This window comes from Spermophilus citellus, assembly GCF_964194105.1.
Source record: "Spermophilus citellus genome assembly, chromosome: 17".
NCBI classification, from domain to species: Eukaryota; Metazoa; Chordata; class Mammalia; order Rodentia; family Sciuridae; genus Spermophilus; species Spermophilus citellus.
Window position 1 is genome coordinate 52,651,894 of NC_138199.1, and position 18,332 is coordinate 52,670,225.

Below are 18,332 nucleotides of genomic sequence, written 5' to 3' on the forward strand. Positions count from 1 at the left end.
AGTGTGTGGGAAGAATCTTCCCTAAACTTGAACGGCTTGGGTTTGGGTTGGGGGGGATTGGGAAGTTAGGAAACTCATCTAAGAGCCCTTTGACAACCAGATAATTCTTGTTTGAACAAACTCATTCCTAAGGCTACCTACTAGACTAAGGTCATTTCCTCCCTGTGGGGAAGGAGAGTTGGGGGTAGGAAGCGGAAAGAAGTGGGAGTGTCTACTGTGTGGCTCTTTTTCTTTGCTGTTGGCTAAAAAAGGGGTTTATTGAACCAAGAAGCAGTTGTTCAGCAAAAGCCCACGCATCAGGTAGTGTCAAGGCCAGGCTGACCTTTGCCCCCCCACCCCTAACCCTAGAATGGACACATAAACACACACTAGTTGGCACAAGTGTTCATAGTGCCTCTTTATTGCCAACTGCTGACACTGCCCAGGGCTTGGGGAATAAATTAGATGTACTGTGGCATCTGACAGGTATTGCCAAGTTGGGGAGGAAACCGGGCTTTTGTGGACACTGATTCTGAGAAGCGGGTATTAGGGTGGATGTGAAATATCCACAGAGAGCATCCCTTTCTTACACCCAAGACCACAGAAGTTTCTATTCCCTTCTGTTGCCCAAAGGGGCAAAGTGGAGGCCAGGGCCTCTTAGCTACCAGGAGCTAAGTGAGGGGAAAGAGGCAGGGGTTGTTCCCAGTAGGACCAAAGGAAACCAAGGTCTGGATCCCAGAACACAGCAGGAACCCAGAACTGTGCAGTCACAGGATGATGCATGGAGGACGGCTGTTGGTGATCTTTTCTAAGGGTTCTCCATTACTGGCTCTTCGGATGGCCTCAATGAGCTAGAGAGTAGAGATGTGGAATAGACGATGCACTTATGGGGCAGGATGCCCCAGGGTCCTCCCAAGACTGCAAATACTCACATCTTTCTCATAAGGAAAGCCCCCATTCTCCAGCTTGGAGAACACCAGCTGTCCATTGATCTCAATCTCAAAGGCTCCTGGTACGAAATAAAGGCATGAATGAATGGTATGCTGAGAACAGGCAAAAAGTCAGGGGAGACCCTCCACATTCCTTAGACTCCTCACAGGCTCCTTCATGTTCCCCCATCAGAGACATTTGTAGCTCCTTAATCCAATCCTCAACTGGGTGTCAACTCAATGGAACCTAGAGGAGGCCTCAACTGTGTGTCCTTTCACCACTTAATGAAGGGCTCCCTACACTCCAAAGCCACACTATTGCAGTCTAACAGGTTACTCCTTATAGGCCTCATCCGTGGCGCCCTCACCTATGCAAGCAGAGGCATGGTGGTTGGACATTTTTACGATGTGCAAAACACTGCTGGGCACTTCATATAAAGCAGTCAATGTCAGAGCTAGAAAGTAGGAGAGCTGGGGTTTAGAACACAGACTGACTCAGCAGGTGTTCTTCGGACCTCACCTGTCCCCCCCAATCGCGACTCAATCTCAATGCCCGGATACTCTTCCTTCACAGCACTCGCCAGCTCGAGGTACGTCGCTTCGAAGCCGCAGGGTTCACTGGGGAGAAGAGACATAGGGTGGACTGGGGTTTCGGGGGAGGGGCTTCCCATGGACCCACCTCCGTCCGGCCTCGGGGACAGAGAGGGGCCCTTCCAGCCGGACTGCTCACCAGTATTCCACCACGATGCGGACCCCACTGCCCGGTTCGACTTCCCCAGGAGGGGGCGCTACGGACACTTGCCCCGAATCCCCGCTCATCGCTGCCGGCTCTGCTCCGGCCGCTGCTTCCGGGTGTGACGCGATGCCGCGAGCACGTGACGGGGCGTGGCCGCGGGGCGTGGCGGGACTGCGCTTTGCGTCTGGGCGCCCCTTGCGGGCTACGGCTAGTGCTACGTACAGGTTCTGTACTGCGGCGCGCAGAACTGGAGTCCCTGGGCCCTCGAGTGCGGGTCTTGCCCCGCACCAAGGGTCCGCCGGACTTCATGGCCCTGCTTAATCTGATGAATTTAGGCTGCAAAGCGCTTTCCAGTTTATAAAAGGGCAAGCATTCTGGGGATGGAGATGGAGTGACTGATGGTTTGTAATAGTTGCCATTTTTCGCTGGTCTGCTGCTGGCATTTTAAAACGCCCCATGGTCACACGCTCAAGTTCTTTGGACTTTGAAGCATTAACGCCGTTCTTTTTCCAATATTTTGCGACTACCTCTTTCCTTCACTTCGGGAGCGGGAAGGTGCCAGCTTCTGGGTCTATGTCTCCATCACTTGCACCCAGTTCCTGCACATCCCCTGTCTCATCCCGGCTCCTCACTAGAGGATTGGCATCATCTTTTCCATTTTGCAGCTTGAGAAGCGGAGGCTGTCTAAGTCCTGGCTGCCTCTTCCCCTCTCTGGAGCATCATGATAGTATCCTAGCAAGTCACCCACTTCAGTGTCCCTTTAAACTGCCCCCCCCCCGCTTTCGCTTTTTAAACAATTCAGTGATTTGTATGGTTGTGCAACTATTGCCACAGTCCAGTTACAAAATATTTCCATCAGCCTAATAAGGTCCCCTCTGCTTGTTTGCCATCATTTCAGTTCCCAACTCCAGTCATAGGCAACCACTAATCTGCTTTCTAAACTTCCCTTTCCTGGATATTTCTTACGAAGCTAATCATACAATGTGTAGTCTTTTGCTTCTGGCTTCTTTCACGCTGTAAAATATTTATCAAGGATCACCATCCTACATGCAGTAGGTCCTTTTCCACTGCTGAATAGTATTCCATTCCATGGATGAAGTACATTTTATTTATTTCCCAGTTGATGGACATTTGGGTTTCCAGTCTGTTTTGAATAAAACATGCAGGTGTGTTTGTATGGATGTGTATTTTCATTTTATTTCATTTCCTAGGAGTAGAATTACTGGATTCTATGGTTAAGCTTATGTTTAAGTTTTTAAGAAATTGCCAAACTGTTTTTCAAAGTGGCTGTACCACTTTACATTACCACCACCAATACAATATACAAGGATTTTTTCTCTATATCCTCATCAATACTTGTCTGTCTCTTTGACTAACTATTTTAGTGAGTGAGAGGTGGTATATTACTGTGGTTTTAATTTGCATTTCTAATCTTTTCGTGCAATTATTAACCATGCATATATATTATTTGAAGAAATATCTATTCAGATATTTTGCCCATTTTTAATTGGGTTATGTATCTCTTTATTTTTGACATGTAAGATATATATATATATATATATATATATATATATATATATATATATCTTACCAGGGATTGAAAAAAATATATATGGGGGTACTAGGGATTGAACCCAGGGGCCCTTTTTAATTTTTATTTTGAAACCGGGTCTCACTAAGTTGTGTAGGACCTCATTAAGTTTCTGAGGCTGGTCTTGAATTTGTGATCCTCCTGCCTCAGCATCCCTAGCTGCTGGGATTGCAGGTGTGCAACACCACACCAGTTTCTTTATATATTTTTGATACAAAGTCTTTAATGAGATAACTTGATTTTCTGGTAGTTTCTCCAAGTCTTTGACTAGCTAGCTTCCCTATCTCATCCTTATGCTGGGGATCAAACTCAGAGCCTCACTTATGCTACACAAGCATTGTACAACTGAGCTTCACCCCAACCCTTTTTACCCCACATGATGTTTTTTTCTTTCTTTCTTTTTTTAATGATGTTTTTAAAAAGTGCAATATTTTCTTTTTTTGGAACTGGGGGATTGGACAGAGGGGTACTCAACATTGGGCTACATGCTCACCCTCCCTTTTTTGAGACAAGTTCTCATTTTATCTAGATAAAATGGCATCATGTTTCAGCTCTTACATTTAGGTGTATGGTATATTTAGAGTTAACATTTGTGTATCCGGTGAGATAAATATATCTAATTCATCTCTTGGCATATGGTTATTCAATTGCCACAGCACTATTTATTGAAAAGACTCTTTTATAGCCAGGTGCAGTGGCATGTGCCTATAGTCCCAACCACTGAGGAAACTAAGGCAGGAGGATACCTTGAGTTCAAGATTAGCCTGGGCAATACAGCAAGATTCTGTCTCAAAAAAGAAAAGTTAAAAAAAAAAAAAAAGGATAGGGGCTGGAGCAGGGTAGCTCAGTGACAGAGCAGTTACCTAGCACCCGCAGGCCCTGGGTTCCAGCCCCATCATTTTCCTCCCCCAAAGACTATCTCTTCCCCTATCAAATTGTCTTGGCACCTTTGCCAAATATCTATTGGCCAGGCACGGATTGTGGCACACGCCTGTAATCCCAGCGACACGGGAGGCTAAAGTAGGAGGACTGCTAGTTTGAGAATAGTCTTAGTGACTTACCAAGATCCTCAGCAATTTAGTGAGAACCTGTCTCAAAAAAAAAAAAAAAAAGAAAAGAAAAGTAAAAAGGGGGGCTGGGGATATGGCTCAAGTGGTAGCGCACTCGCCTGGCATGCGTGAGGCACTGGGTCGATCCTCAGCACTACATAAAAAAAATAAAATAAAGATATTGTGTCCACCTACAGCTAAAAAATAAATATTAAAAAAAAAGAAAAAGGAAAAAGGGCTGGGGATATGGATTAGTGGTAAAGTGCCCCTAAGTTTAATCCTGAGTACCCAAATGATGATGATGATGATGATGATGATGATAATAATAATAAAACAAAAATTTATTGACTGGAATTGTAAGAGCTTATATGTGAACTCTCAGTTCTGTTCCATTGATCTATGCAGAAGATTCCTGACTTGCCACAATTTGCTTTACGATTTTTCAACTTTACAATGTTGTGAATGTTATAAGGATTCAGTAGAAACTGGACTCATGCTTGGTAGGGTAGGTGTATTAAATGCATTTTTAACTCAAGATATTTTCAGTTTATGTTTGGTTTATTGAGATATAACCCCATTATAAGCCAAGGAACATTTGCAAATCTATTTTTTTTCTTTTTTTTTTTTTTTGGTGGTGCTGGGTATTGAACCCAGGGCCTTGTGAATGCTAGGCAAGCACTCTACCAACTGAGCTATATCCCCAGTCTGTTGTTTTTTTCCTTTTATTTAAAAAATTCAGGGGCTGGGGTTGTGGCTCAGCGGTAGAGGGCTCACCTAGCGCTGTGAGTCCCTGGGTTTAATCCTCAACACCACATAAGAATAAAGGTTTTGACAACTACAACTACAAATTTTTTTTTAAATTCAGATATGAATTTTACATCCTTTTAGTGGATCTTTCTGTGACAAACACACATAATTGTGCTTCCATCATCATAGCTCAGTGACCTCGCACGAGTCCCTGTGTCACCAACTACCAACACCTTTCCCTCCTCCCTAATCCCAGATCTGCTTTCTGTCCTTACAGTTCTATCTCCTCCAGAAAGCCACAGAAGTGCCGTCCTATAGCTCTCAGCCCTCTGAGTCTGGCTGCCTTCCCAACCCATCCTTCAACACCCAGAGCGATCTTTTCAAAATGTAAGTAAACCTGACCAGTGTTTTTGTCCTCTACTCAGGCCCAGATGGAACCTGCAGGGGCTGGCTTCTACCCACCACTCTTGCCAATCCGGACAAACAGGACAGATAGCTCTCAGACCTGGTTTGCAGAACAGCCACCTGAGGGCTTGTCAATACCACACATTCCTGGGACTCTGCCCCAGAGATTGAGATTTAGTAGCTGGAGAGGCCCAGTGATCTGTTTTTCACAGAAACCTGGAGACATGGAGGCCAGTGGTCTCAGGCTACCCTTTCAGAAGCACAGCTGCTTTCTCCACCCCTGCTCAGCTTCCTTGTGTGGCCTCTTTCCCTTCTCTCCTGACCACCTCCCTCTCTGCTTTTGCATGTGGTGTCCCCTCCTGCCAGAGGCTTTGGCCCTTCTTTTCTGCCCAATTGTCATTTCCACAAAGAGCTTCTTGATTTCTTTTTTTTTTTTTTAAAGAGAAAGTGAGGGAGGAGAGAGAGAGAGAGAGAGAGAGAGAGAGAGAGAGAGAGAGAATTTTTTTTAATATTTATTATCTTTGTTGGTATGTGGTGCTGAGGATCGAACCCGGGCCGCATGCATGCCAGGCGAGCGAGCTACCGCTTGAGCCACATCCCCAGCCCTGTTTGATTTCTTGATTATCAAAGGTCTTCCAAACTGGGTTGCAGGAGGCTAAGGGTGGGGTCTGTTTTCTTTGCTCACCTCTGTACTCTTTATCCTCTGAACCAAGCATGGGGCTGACATATGGTAGGTACTTAAACAGCGGATTACATGAGTGAGTGAACTGTCTACCTTTTTTCCAATTGCTCCTTGGTCCAGGTGCCCTTGCGGCTCCCTCACCCCATTTAGTGTCCCACTCAGACTGGTTTTTCAAGGAAAACTCAGTTTTAAGAAAGCAGGCTGAAGCCACTCCTCCATGCTCCCCCAGGGCAGACCTCTTATCACCGTGGATTGTTTGTTTTCTCAACTGTAATCAACACGGAGCTGGCAGGTAGCCCCTGCCATGGACGGTGGCTCTCTCCTGTGTTTGTCCAAGGCTGAATGAGAAAGCGAAGAGTATTACTCTCTCAGAAGTTGCCTGCGTGCTGGGGTCAGAGCTTTCTACAGATCACCGTGGCCCCTCCTGCTATGTGACCCTGCCTGACCCTTTGGATTAAAAAATAAATAAATAAAAGATGAGACCTGGACTTTGTTCAGAGGGAGGGCATACTCTGGGTACCTCTAAGGGTACCTCTTGGGTGGCCAAGCTAGCTGGAGGTCAAGGGGCAGGACCGGTTGCGGGACACCCCTCTGGCTGGTTTCTCTTTCTCAGAGTGCCCTTTGTCCTCCCCACAGCTGCTGATGGGCTCCCTAGCAAGGCCAATGAACTGACCAGTATTGGGAAGGGGCGTGAGGAAGAGTGAGCGGGGCCGTTTCCCCTTATCTTCCAGTCCCCAAAACCTTTCTCCCAGGTAGACACGTCTCTTGAACTTCGCTCTCCAGGCTGTTTTGTTCGACCGTCTTCCCCGCCTCTCCTCAGGTACCTGCACCCTCCCCTGGCACCTGCTGCCGGGCTGGGAAGGACAAAAACAACTCCAGTCGGCACCGCGTCGGGAGTCTCCGCCCCTCCTCCTCGGCTTCCTCCTCCCGGCGCCTCCCCGGCCCCGCCCCCACCTGCCCAGGATAATTTTAGTTTCCCTGGGCCTGGAATCTGGACACGCCGAGCTCCCGCCTCCTCCCCGACTCCCACGTCCAGGGTCGGGACCCTCTCCTAGCACCTGTAGAGAAGCCGGAGTGGTTTTGAATTCAGGTCCCTGGGGTCCCTAGACAGAGGCAGACTTTGACCTGGTGTCCTGCTGCCGCTGCTGGGGCTCGTTCAGGTAAGCGGATCGAGATCTGTCTCAGGACAGCCTGCTCCTAATACCCCCCACCCCGCTCCCCAGCAACACCAGGGCCTCAGGCTGTGCCCGTTTCATTCCGAGCTGGCTGGCTGCCCAGGTGGGTGGACAGACGGCCGCCTGGCTCTCCCCCTCTCGTTCCCCGCTTGGTGATGTCAGGCCAGGGGCGGGGGCAAGGGAGAAGGACAGGTAGTTAAGGGCCTGAACGTCTCCCTCCCCAAACCGGTGGCTCCAGCCAGGTGTTCCGACGCCCAGGGTCCAGGTAAGGACCAAAGTGGGCACTTCATCTTGGTGGTGGGATGCAGGGCAGGTCTGGGCTCAGCATGGGAAGACTCTGTCACCTGCTGTGTTTCCTCCCATCCGTCCCCAACCCCCCTTTTTCATTTCCCGCCCTCCGCATTCCCTCCTTCCCTCCCCGCCAAATACACACACAAGCCAATTGATGCGGATGGGATGTGAGATCTCAGAGTGGCTCCTCTAGGAGGCTTGCTTTCCCGCTGAAACTAGCCCTTCCCCGCTTACCGAGAAGGAGCTAGAAAGGGGTCCCGGTACCAAGGTTGCCCTCATGCCCTTGCTCACCCCAATTTACCTCAATTTGTGTATTCCCAAGTCTCTACTAAGATGCTTCCGCGGGCGGGGTGGGGGGCACCTTCGAATTTGGAAGGATTAGTAAAGAAGAGGTATTTTTCCGAAGTACTGGAGTTCCATCTCTGCTCACTGTATTCCCTGGTCGGGAACACAGCGTGTGGCTTTGATGAAACGTGGGGCCGGGCCCAGGGGTCCCTCCTGGCTTCGGAATGAAGCGGTGGATGCTGGGGGGTTTACAGTGCAGTGGGGCCTGTGGAGGGTGTGTGTGTTGGGGGCAGGTGGTCTTGTTTGATGAGACTGGGGAAAGACCCAGGTTGGGGTCTGATTCTCTATGGCGGGTTGGGGACAGAGAATGTACCTGTGGACTAGGTGGAAGTTCCCCCCAATCCCTCTGTCCCCCAGGAATGCCCTCTGGGTCTGCCAGGCCTGGACTCTGCTTTACCTTTTCCCGCAGATATCCTGCTGTGTGCGTGTTGGAGGAGGGGGACCTCCCTGAAGGCAAAATAATGATTAACTCCCCAGGGGACTGTCTTGCGTTTGTCCCAAATTAAACTTTAAAAGAGCTGCCCCCCCCTTCTCATTGGGTGTTTTTTTTTCCCTGAGAGTCAGTGGGCGGGGCCTCAGTGTCCTGGCCTCGCCCTCAACTCTGGGTCACCTAGGGGTTTCCCACCTCCTTACCAGGGCCCCGCATCCCCCTCCCCCCAGGTTAAGCCCCACCCCCAAGTAAATCCCTAAGGGATGGCCTGCTGGGCTAGGCCTGACCCCGACCTCCTGCCTCTCGGCCCCAGCCTCAGCCCGCCAGCCCCTATCTCCACCCTGGGAAGCCTGGAAGGTGGCCTTGTTTTCTTTCTCTTTGCTTTCTTTCTTCTCGTTTTTAAATGTTTTCAGTTGTAGATGGACACAGTATTTTTATTTTATTTATTTTTATGTGATGCTGAGAATGGAACCCAGTGCCTCACACATGCTAGGCCAGTGCTCTACCACCGAGCTACAACCCAGTGGCCTTGTTTTCTGTTTGCCCTAAACACTGGGCCTGGACACCCGCCCTTGGGGCCAGCCAGGTGGGGCAGGATTCAGGAAGTAAACACGGGGCGGTAGGGAGGGTAGGGAGGAGGGTGGGGCTGGAGCCGCTGGGGCAGGAGAGGCCGTTGGGGAAGCCCTGCTTTGGACTTGCAGTGTTGAGAGGACAAATTGATTTTGGGGACCGGACTCTCCAACAAGCTTTGCTGAGGCCCCAGTTAGAAAGTCTTGGGAAGGGGCCTCCTTCTCCCACCTGATCTCTCCCCTCCTCCTTTTAATATTTGTTATAGTAGATGGAAACAATACCTTTATTTTTTATTTTTATGGGGTGCTGAGGATCGAACCCAGTGCCTCACAGGTGGTAGGCAAGCAAGCGCTCTGCCCCTGAGCCAGGCTCCAGACCACACCTCATCTCTTTGATCAGGACTGTCCCACTTCTCCCCAGCCTTGGGAGGGTCTGTAGGGCTGGGTGGAGGGATTCCTAACCTGGAGGTCGCCCTGCCCCACCATGTATGTACCCCTTCCTCACTGTTGGTCCTGCTTTGGGGAAGGGGCAGCCCGGCAGCACCTCCTCTAGTCCTTTAAATGAGAGGTTAGAGGGATGGGGGTGGGGCCCCCGAGTGTTGGTGCTCAAGTGTTGGTGCTCTGGTGACCTGGATGGTTGGTGTTTCTTACCCTTCCTGGTCCTGGTAGGACCCATAGCGCACCAACTTTCCCAGGCTCTTTGAGGACCTTTCGCCCATCTGCCAGTCTGTCCTCTTGGATATTTTGACTTTCCACTCCTGCTCCCATGGTAACCCCGGGATGTGTTAGGAGGAACCTCATTCCCAGGATGATGCGGAAAAGCCCCTGGGCCAGATATGACCTCCTAAGTCCTATGGGTGTGCCAGCTGTGAAATGAGAAACTTTCGGGCCCTAGACCCAGGGTAGGAAACTCTGGGTGCCCCTCGGGGTGGAGGTAGAGGGCTACACAAGGAGATGAGCTCCATTCCAGACAGGCTTCAGGAATCCAGGCCGGGCATTTCCTCTCTCCTTCCTGGGCAAGTGGGCTTGTGACTGGGTGGTGGTTTGGGACGGAGGTGGGCAGATTGCTGCAGTCCCACCTGGACTGGAGGTAAGCCAAGGGTGGGGAGGAGGAGGTGACGTCAGAGGAGCCTCAGGCCGGCATCCTTCTTCTCCCGATCCTGTTCCTTCCCAGGGCCTCCCCCATCCTCCAAAGCTACCTGTAGATTGTGTGTGTGTGGGGGGGGGGCGGGGGGCTGGGTTGTTTGTGTTCCTCTTAAGCCAGGAAGTTGTGTGGATGAGTCAAGGTTGAATGTAGAGCCTGCAGCAGTGCTGTCCCGCCCGCCTTGACTCACCTGTCCCCCAATGTCCCTCATGCCCTCACTAAAGGGTCAGGTGCCTGCCCTATGGAGGTGGCAATCCTGGGTGCCCCCCAAAGCATCATGGTACTGGCCCAGTGTCTGGAGAGCAAGCAGGGGGCTGGGGCTGGTGCTTTCTCTTGGTCTCTACTCAGCCCATGGGGTCTGTGGTTTCTGTTGGAGAGGTGGGGCAGTACTGCCTCTACCCCTAGGGGCATCTTTGCCCTTCCCTTCCTGTCCTTACTTGTCCTGGGTGTCCTTAACACCTGTGGGTGCTAAAACATGGATAAGACTCTGGCTCAGCCTGGGAGGGGCCATGCTGGATGCCCTCAGACCAGTGGTGGATAAGACAGGTGCATAGTAGTTGTTGCCAAGGCCCAGTGCTGAGAGGGAGCCATTGAGTCTGAATGTGGAAAATCCAGGAAGACTTCTCAGAGGACGTGGCTCTAGCATTGGGGATTCAGGAAAGAGTTGGGCCCGTTGAGGGGTCTGTGGAGGGCACACAGGCTTAGGGGCTACTGGGGCAAGGGCCCCCAACTAGACCTTCCCCTCCCACCACTGCTGAGCCCTCCTGGTTCCTGTCTTTCTCCACCTCCTTCTTCCTTTCTGTGGATCACTCATCACTTGATGTTGCCACAACAGGCTTGGCAACTGGGTCTGGCAGGGGAAGTGCTGGAAAAACCCAGGGCAGAGCCCTGCACAGTGAGTGTCCCACACTTGGAGGTAGAAGGGTGGCCTTTGCCCTGACTCTGAGAGCTGACAGTGTGGGTTGTGGAGTTGGTCGCTGTTACCAGGCGTGTAACAAGTGGGACCCTCTTAGCTCTTCTACTGAGTGACTCTGGCTGGAAGAGCACTGGATTTGGAGTCTAAACACCTGTCCTCAGGGGCATGAATGCTTCCTTCTCAGGGCCTCAGGGCCTCCTTTAATAAATCGGGTTCATTCTATCCTTCTCTGAGGGCTCTCGGGAACTCCATTTAGAGGGGGAGCAATGCAGCTCAGAGGGCAACTGCCAGCTCTGTGAGGTCCCCAGGCCTGTGTTCTCTTGGCCCCTCTCCCCAGGACAAGGCTTTCAAGCAGCTGGAATCAGTCCACCTCCCTTAGATGTCATGGAGCTGGATCTCTCCCCACCTCAGCTCAGCAGCTCCCCAGAAGACCTGTGCCCAACCCCTGGCACCCCGCCTGGAACTCCCCCGCCCCAGGATGCCCCTCTGTCTGGGGAGGTGAAGAGGTCCCAGCCTCTGCCCATCCCGACCAGCAGGTACAGTGGGGCGAGATGGGGCTGGGGAGGGCCTGGGGGGGACATCAGCACCTGAGGCTTCCCTCCCCGCACTTGCTGCAGGAGACTCCCAGAGGAGGAGCGGCAGGCAACCTCTCTCCCCTCCATCCCCAACCCCTTCCCTGAGCTCTGCAGTCCTCCCTCAAAGACCCCCATTCTCGGGGGGCCCTCCAGTGCAAGGGGACTGCTACCACGAGATGCTAGCTGCCCTCACGTGAGTTCTGGGAAAGGCAAGGCAAGGCAGGGCTGGGGGGTGCCCTGGACCCGGGGTGGATTTAGCATCTCTTTGGTGGAGCGGGGGGCATCTTGGTCAGGGGTCCCGCCCTTTGCCCCTGCCTCAAGTCAACTGCAGTTCCTGGGGTGCAGGTGGTGAAGGTGTACAGTGAGGACGGGGCCTGCCGCTCGGTGGAGGTGGCGGCAGGCGCCACGGCTCGCCACGTGTGTGAAATGCTGGTGCAGCGAGCGCATGCCCTCAGCGACGAGCACTGGGGGCTGGTGGAGTGCCACCCCTGTCTAGCCCTGGGTGAGTTGGGGTGCAGGGAGCCCACAAGCCGGGCTACAGTGCCTCACATCTGGGGCCCGTCCTGGCTCCCCTGGGCGGCTCGGTTAATCTCCACTAACCCCTGCCTTTTGCCCTTGACCCCAGAGCGGGGTCTGGAGGACCACGAGTCTGTGGTGGAAGTGCAGGCGACCTGGCCCGTGGGTGGAGACAGCCGCTTCATCTTCCGGAAAAACTTCGCCAAGTACGAACTGTTCAAGAGCCCCCCAGTGAGTGTGTGCGAGGGGACTCTGGGCGCTGGAACACCCCGATCCTCAACCTGGGCCCTTGGGCCCTGATTCCTGCTCCCTTTCTCCCCCAGCACTCCCTGTTCCCAGAAAAGATGGTCTCCAGCTGTCTCGATGCCCACACTGGCGCATCCCATGAAGACCTCATCCAGGTGAGGGGGCCCCCCACTTTGCCACGTATTCCCAAGTCCCCCCAAATCGCCCAATGTTTCTTTCCCCTTTACCTGACTGTGGACAAGTCACTGTCCTTACCTGTGTGTCACTTTTTCATCGACTAAGTGGGAGGATCCCTGCAGACAGAGCCCCTTCCTACAAGGCCCCAGGGCAGGGAAGGAGAGGGGAGCCCTCACCCTGTGGTCTCTCCTCAGAACTTCCTGAATGCCGGCAGCTTCCCCGAGATCCAGGGCTTCCTGCAGCTGAGGGGCTCAGGTCGCAAGCTGTGGAAACGCTTCTTCTGCTTCCTGCGCCGGTCTGGCCTCTATTACTCCACCAAGGGCACCTCCAAGGTGAGGCCATGAGGGTGCCAGTCCCAGCCCCTCACTACTCACTCCCTCCTCCTCCAGGCCTTGGATCCTCAGCTGCTTCTCCTTCCCTTCCAAGCTGACTGCCTCCTGTTCATGGCCTCCTGCCCTGCCCCTGCTCAGCTGACTTACCCCAGGAGGTGACAGTAGAAAAGGCAGGGGAACCTGAGTTCAAGTCAGGCTTTGCCTTCTATTTGCTAGTGGGACCTCGGGTACTTCCCTGCCCCTCTCTGATCCTGAAATCTCACCTGGCTTGGGGACAGTAATAGGGAGATGGGATCTACCTGTACCAAGTTCTGCTTAATTCATACTCAGGATCCAAGGCACCTACAATATGTGGCAGATGTGAATGAGTCCAATGTCTATGTGGTGACCCAGGGCCGAAAACTCTACGGGATGCCCACGGACTTTGGCTTCTGTGTCAAGGTGATGACCCTAGCCTGGACCTGGGGTGTGTGTGTGGGGGGCTGCTTAGACACCAGGACCCTACCTGGGGCCTCTGAGCTCCATCTTGGGTACCCACACACTTTTCCCTGTAACCTACACTTCTGGAGACTCCTTGGGTGTCCCATGGGACATCTGAGGACAGACATCTAGTTCCAAAGGCAGATATGGGACCAGTCTATTTTCTCTCCCCACAGCCCAACAAGCTTCGGAATGGCCACAAGGGGCTTCGCATCTTCTGCAGTGAGGATGAGCAGAGCCGCACCTGCTGGCTGTCTGCCTTCCGTCTCTTCAAGGTTGGACCCTGGGACTGTAGGGGGCTGGTCCTGCCTGAGGGGTCCCTAGTATGAGGAAGGAGTCCTAGTGCTGCCCTCTGGAAGTCTCCTGAATGAGGAGAGGGCATGACCACCTTGGTCTTTGAGAACTCGAGTGTGGCTTTAGGAGGCTTCTAGCCAAAAGCAGAAACAGCCCTGCTCCTGAGGAGTCCCCGTCTGGGAGGTGTCACAGCCAGCTCTCAGGCCCCCCGACCTCCACCCTCTTTTGTTCCTGCCCTTAGTATGGGATGCAGCTGTATAAGAATTATCAGCAGGCCCAGTCTCGCCACCTGCGTCCATCCTATTTGGGTTCCCCGCCCTTGGTGAGTGTACCCAGGGGCACTGGATGGGGGTGGGCATCCAGGTCCTGGTCCAGGGCAGTTGTTCTGACCCGTCCCCTCCCCATCCTGTCCCATCTCCAGAGGAGTGTCTCGGATAATACCCTGGTGGCTATGGACTTCTCCGGCCATGCTGGGCGAGTCATCGAGAACCCCCGGGAAGCTCTGAGTGCAGCCCTGGAGGAGGCCCAGGCCTGGAGGGTGAGGGGCCTGCATGCATCTGCATGTTTGTGGAGAAGGGGACCCTTCTCCACGGGGGTTTCCATGGAGTGAGAAGGAAGAAGAGAGGGACCCAGGAGATACCTCAGATGGGGGGTGCCAGGTTGCACTCCCAACCATGCCCTGACTCCCCATGTCCCCTCTACTGCAGAAGAAGACAAACCACCGCCTCAGCCTGCCCACCCCATGCTCAGGCACGAGCCTCAGTGCAGGTGGGTGATGACCCTGAGTTCCCAGGGATGGGGGGGCCGCCTCAGCTTCTCTGAGCATTCCTGGTGGAATGGGGATCCCCTTCCTTGAGTGACAGCCCGTCTGCTTCCCCCCACTCCAGCCATCCACCGCACCCAGCCCTGGTTCCATGGACGCATTTCCCGTGAGGAGAGCCAGCGGCTCATTGGGCAGCAGGGCCTGGTGGATGGGTAAGGGGCAGGGGTTGAGTGGGGTGACAGATCTAGGGGATCACAGACCCTGGGATCACAGACCCTGGGGCAAGGCAGCAACCACGGGTGCTCAGGGATGCTGCTCTATTTCTGACAGCCTGTTCCTGGTCCGGGAGAGTCAGCGAAACCCACAGGGCTTTGTCCTGTCCTTGTGCCACCTGAAGAAAGTCAAGCACTATCTCATCCTGCCGGTGAGGAGCCCCCCTTGTCCCTGGATTCCTGCAGTGGGGAACACAGGACTCCCGGCAACCTGTCCTCATCAGCTTCCCGTAGGAAGTTCCCAGCTCCCAGGGTGCCTCCTTTTTCCCTGCACAAAAAAACGGGGGCCTCAACTGTCTGGCCCAGGACACAGGCAGCTCCTCAAGCCTTGTGCCCTCCCTGAGCTTTTGCCTCTGTGCTGTGCCCAGAGCGAGGACGAGGGCTGCCTCTACTTCAGCATGGACGATGGCCAGACCCGCTTCACGGACCTGCTGCAGCTCGTGGAGTTCCACCAGCTGAACCGTGGCATCCTGCCATGCCTGCTGCGCCTCTGCTGCACCCGCGTGGCCTTCTGACGGCCACGCGAGCCCAAGCCTGTACGGCCCAGCATCAGGCGACCCGCCATACCTGCCACCCCTCCACTCAAGTGGACTCAGAGGGTGCGGATGATGGACAATCCAGGGGCTTCCCCATTCCGGCTTCCCGGTTTCTTTACCTCCCTCAGGCAGAAGATGCCCCCACCTCATACACCCTCCATCCCTCTCCCCAAGGGGAGGCCCTTGGTGGCCCTCTCCCTTTGTGGAGCTCCTGGGGCACTGCTCCAGGGCAGGGCATTCTGAGAGAAATGGGGAGAGCCCAGCTGGTCTCATGCCCTGCACTTTATACAGACTGAGAGGCCAGTCAGTCCTCTGTGTTTTCTACTAGTGACAATAAAGATTATTTTTTGATACACCTATGAGTTCTGTCTGGCAAGACCTGGCTAGTTGGTGTCGGGAAGGGACCAGAAGAAGCATGCACCAGTGATGGCCTTGGTGAAGGTGTCAGGTGGGCAGAGGCCACACCCTGGCCTCTCTGGATGTTTCTCAAGGGAAGTTGGGGGCAGGGGTCCATGTGATTCTCTGAGAGTCTCTGTGCCTAGCATGGAGCCTGGCATACACTGGGTGCCCAATAATTGCTAGTTAAGTGAGTGAATGGACTTCAAGGGAGGACTATCATGCAGGTTAGATACCTTGACAGAGCATAGAACTAGAGGTGTCCCTCACAGGGCCTGGGAGCTGGAAATGGGTTCACAGCACCCTTGTCTTGGGCTGGGAGGACAGCGAGTCTTGACAACTGAACGTGCAGCACCAGGGCCTGGACAACGGCTCCATGACTTCCCTCCTCTCTGCTGCCAATGACTCCCCCACCCCCAACCAACCCCAGATCTGCTTTCTGTCCCTACAGTTCCACCCCCTCCAGAAAGCAGTCCTACGCCCTCAGCCCTCGGAAGGGAGTCTGGCTCCCTTCTCCAACCCATCCTTCAACACCCAGAGTGATCTTTCCAAAATGTAACCCTGCCAACTGTGCAGCCAGTCTATGTGTTTGTGCAAGGGTTTTATAGCTGGAGCTCTCACCTGATGGGAACTTCATAATAAGCACATCCGACTGGCAACACCTGAAACTGCTGCTCAAATCTCAGCCACACCCTCCTTCGGGGCAAGGGAGCCCCAAACAGGCATTCTTTTTTTTTTTTGGGGGGGGGTACTGGGGATTGAACTCAGGGGCACTCGACCCCTGAGCCACATCCCCAGCCCTATTTTAGAGACAGGGTCTCACTGAGTTGTTTGGCACCTCACTTTTGCTGAGGCTGGCTTTGAACTTGAGATCCTCCTGCCACAGCCTCCCGAGCCACTGGGATTACATGCATCCAAGCAGGCATTCTTTCTGCCACAAAATCAAATCTGAATCTGATTTCTTGGATCCATTACTAGTTTACAAGAAATACAAGGACCAGAGGAACATGTGAAATGACACATGGGGATACAATTACCAAAATCTGGATTGGGACACTCCATAAAGCGGATAACCTAATTTTTTCTTCAACAATAACAACAACAAGATTACAAGAAAAAGCAAAGATGGGGAATCTCTAGATTCCAAGAAATTCAGATACATGTCAACCAAATGTGATGTGTTGACCTTATTTGATTCAAATCCAGACTAACTGCAAAGTATTCGTGAGCAGTTGGGGGAAATTTGAACTCTGATGAGATATTTGATGATATTAAGGAATAAGGTTAAGTGATAATGGTGCTTTTTTTTCTTTCTTTCTTTCAGTCTTTAAGAGACTTGTGCTGAAGTTCTATAGGTGAAGTGACATGATAGCTTTATTTTTAAAATAATCCAGAGGTGAGGGGGGCGGATGTGGGTCTAGTTTTGGGTTGGCCATGAGTTGATAGTGGTTGAAGCTGGCTGATAAGCACATGGGGCTTTGTGAAGTTATCCCCTGTGCTTTTGTGTATGCTTGAGAATTCTGCAATTGTGGGCCTGGGGATGTAGCTCAGTGGTAGGGTGCTTTCCTGCATGTGTGAGGCCCTGGGTTCAATCTCCAATGCAGCCAAAAAAAAATTCCATAATTGTTTTTTAAGTGGAGAGCCTTTCCCCAAGTCTTTGAGATGGGTTGGGTGTTAGATGGGAAGACTCTCTTTTATAGGTGAGAATAGTCCCTCCCTAGCCCCATCACCTCTTTGTCCTGGTTGAAGTCCTGGCTCTCTCTCTCTCTCCCATGAACTGGGATTTGGGGAAGGACAATGAGAACCAGAAATTCAACCTGGCTCTGGGCACATGCTGCCCCTGTGTGGTTGACTTGCAGATGGAACTCTTCAGCCACAGTGGGGGCATTTGTGGCCTCCAGTGGACGAGGCCCCTGGCAAGCCCCTTCCTTCTCTGCAGGTTTGGTCTCTGAAGTCAGGTTGTCCTGAGGGGATCTTGAGAAGGTCCAGCCACCGTACTGGGCCTCTGGGCCAGGCTTGACAGCCCTGGAAGCCACTTGTGATCAAGGCACCCCATCCCTGGCTAATCTCAAGCTGGGGAGCTTGGAGCCAGGCCTGGCAGACAGAAGGGCAGAGAGACCCCATTCACTCTCCAGCTTGAAACCTACTGGGGATCTATCAATTACAGGAAGGGGCAAATTTTGCTTCTTTTTAGCAGGATTTGAGGTAGGGAACAGTGTCACCTTTCACCTGCCCTGGTTTCCAGAACCATCCCTATCACTGGTTGCTCCTGGGGCATTAAAGTGCCCAGGGCCACTTCTGAGGTATGGGTGCCAGGGTTCCAGGCTGGAGTAACAGTTGAAGTGAGCCTCTTCTTAAGTTTACCCAGGGGTTTAGTTGCACAAAAAGGATCCAGTGCCCCTTAACTGCACAAGGAACTGCAAAGGGAACTATCGCCATCTATCTTAGCTGGTGACTTAATGCTGGGTTCACAAAATCTGACTATTCCAAGAACTCAACAAAATGACAAAGAAAGCACTCAACCACACAGAAATACCTTTTTCAATATTCCGGAAATGGCTCTGTGATCTTAAGAGTCCTTGAAAAGAGAGAGAGCCATTGGAATTCTTTATTCTTATACAAGGAACACACAAAGGGAGGTTCCATGGAACACTCTATCCCCAAAAGGGCAAAGGGGTAGGATTACAAAGGAACAGGTGAGTATACTCAACCCCTCTGGGTGCCACCTGCTCCTAGGGCCATGCCTTGTTATCTCAG

The 18,332-nt window shown here is 52.6% G+C and overlaps 2 protein-coding genes across 2 annotated transcripts; one reads left to right on the forward strand and one right to left on the reverse strand.

Moving 5' to 3' along the window:
- Positions 1-382: 382 nt before the first annotated feature.
- MIEN1 (migration and invasion enhancer 1) lies at positions 383-1,785 on the reverse strand. Its single transcript, XM_081272330.1, has 4 exons — positions 1,639-1,785; positions 1,429-1,526; positions 912-988; positions 383-830 (listed from the first exon to the last, which is right to left on the reverse strand). The coding sequence occupies exons 1-4, from the start codon at positions 1,725-1,727 to the stop codon at positions 747-749; spliced, it is 348 nt and encodes a 115-aa protein (XP_081128456.1). The 5' UTR covers positions 1,728-1,785; the 3' UTR covers positions 383-746.
- Positions 1,786-7,115: 5,330 nt separating this feature from the next.
- Positions 7,116-15,303, forward strand: GRB7 (growth factor receptor bound protein 7). The gene is made up of 15 exons (XM_081271963.1): positions 7,116-7,278; positions 11,326-11,524; positions 11,606-11,756; positions 11,909-12,065; positions 12,189-12,310; positions 12,403-12,480; positions 12,697-12,834; positions 13,165-13,275; positions 13,491-13,589; positions 13,850-13,930; positions 14,030-14,146; positions 14,316-14,376; positions 14,496-14,583; positions 14,702-14,795; positions 15,012-15,303. The coding sequence occupies exons 2-15, from the start codon at positions 11,373-11,375 to the stop codon at positions 15,156-15,158; spliced, it is 1,596 nt and encodes a 531-aa protein (XP_081128089.1). The 5' UTR covers positions 7,116-7,278; positions 11,326-11,372; the 3' UTR covers positions 15,159-15,303.
- The last annotated feature ends 3,029 nt before the right edge of the window (positions 15,304-18,332 follow it).

Bases quoted from the DNA above. Each gene is read 5' to 3' on its own strand.
- GRB7 (XM_081271963.1), top strand. From the start codon at position 11,373: ATGGAGCTGGATCTCTCCCCACCTCAGCTCAGCAGCTCCCCAGAAGAC. The intron at 12,481-12,696 runs GTGAGGGGGCCC...GTCTCTCCTCAG, and splicing joins CCCATGAAGACCTCATCCAG to AACTTCCTGAATGCCGGCAG. The intron at 14,377-14,495 runs GTGGGTGATGAC...CCCCCACTCCAG, and splicing joins AGGCACGAGCCTCAGTGCAG to CCATCCACCGCACCCAGCCC.
- MIEN1 (XM_081272330.1), bottom strand. From the start codon at position 1,727: ATGAGCGGGGATTCGGGGCAAGTGTCCGTAGCGCCCCCTCCTGGGGAA. The intron at 1,527-1,638 runs GTGAGCAGTCCG...TCTTCTCCCCAG, and splicing joins CGCATCGTGGTGGAATACTG to TGAACCCTGCGGCTTCGAAG. The intron at 831-911 runs GTGAGTATTTGC...TCTACTCTCTAG, and splicing joins GCTTTCCTTATGAGAAAGAT to CTCATTGAGGCCATCCGAAG.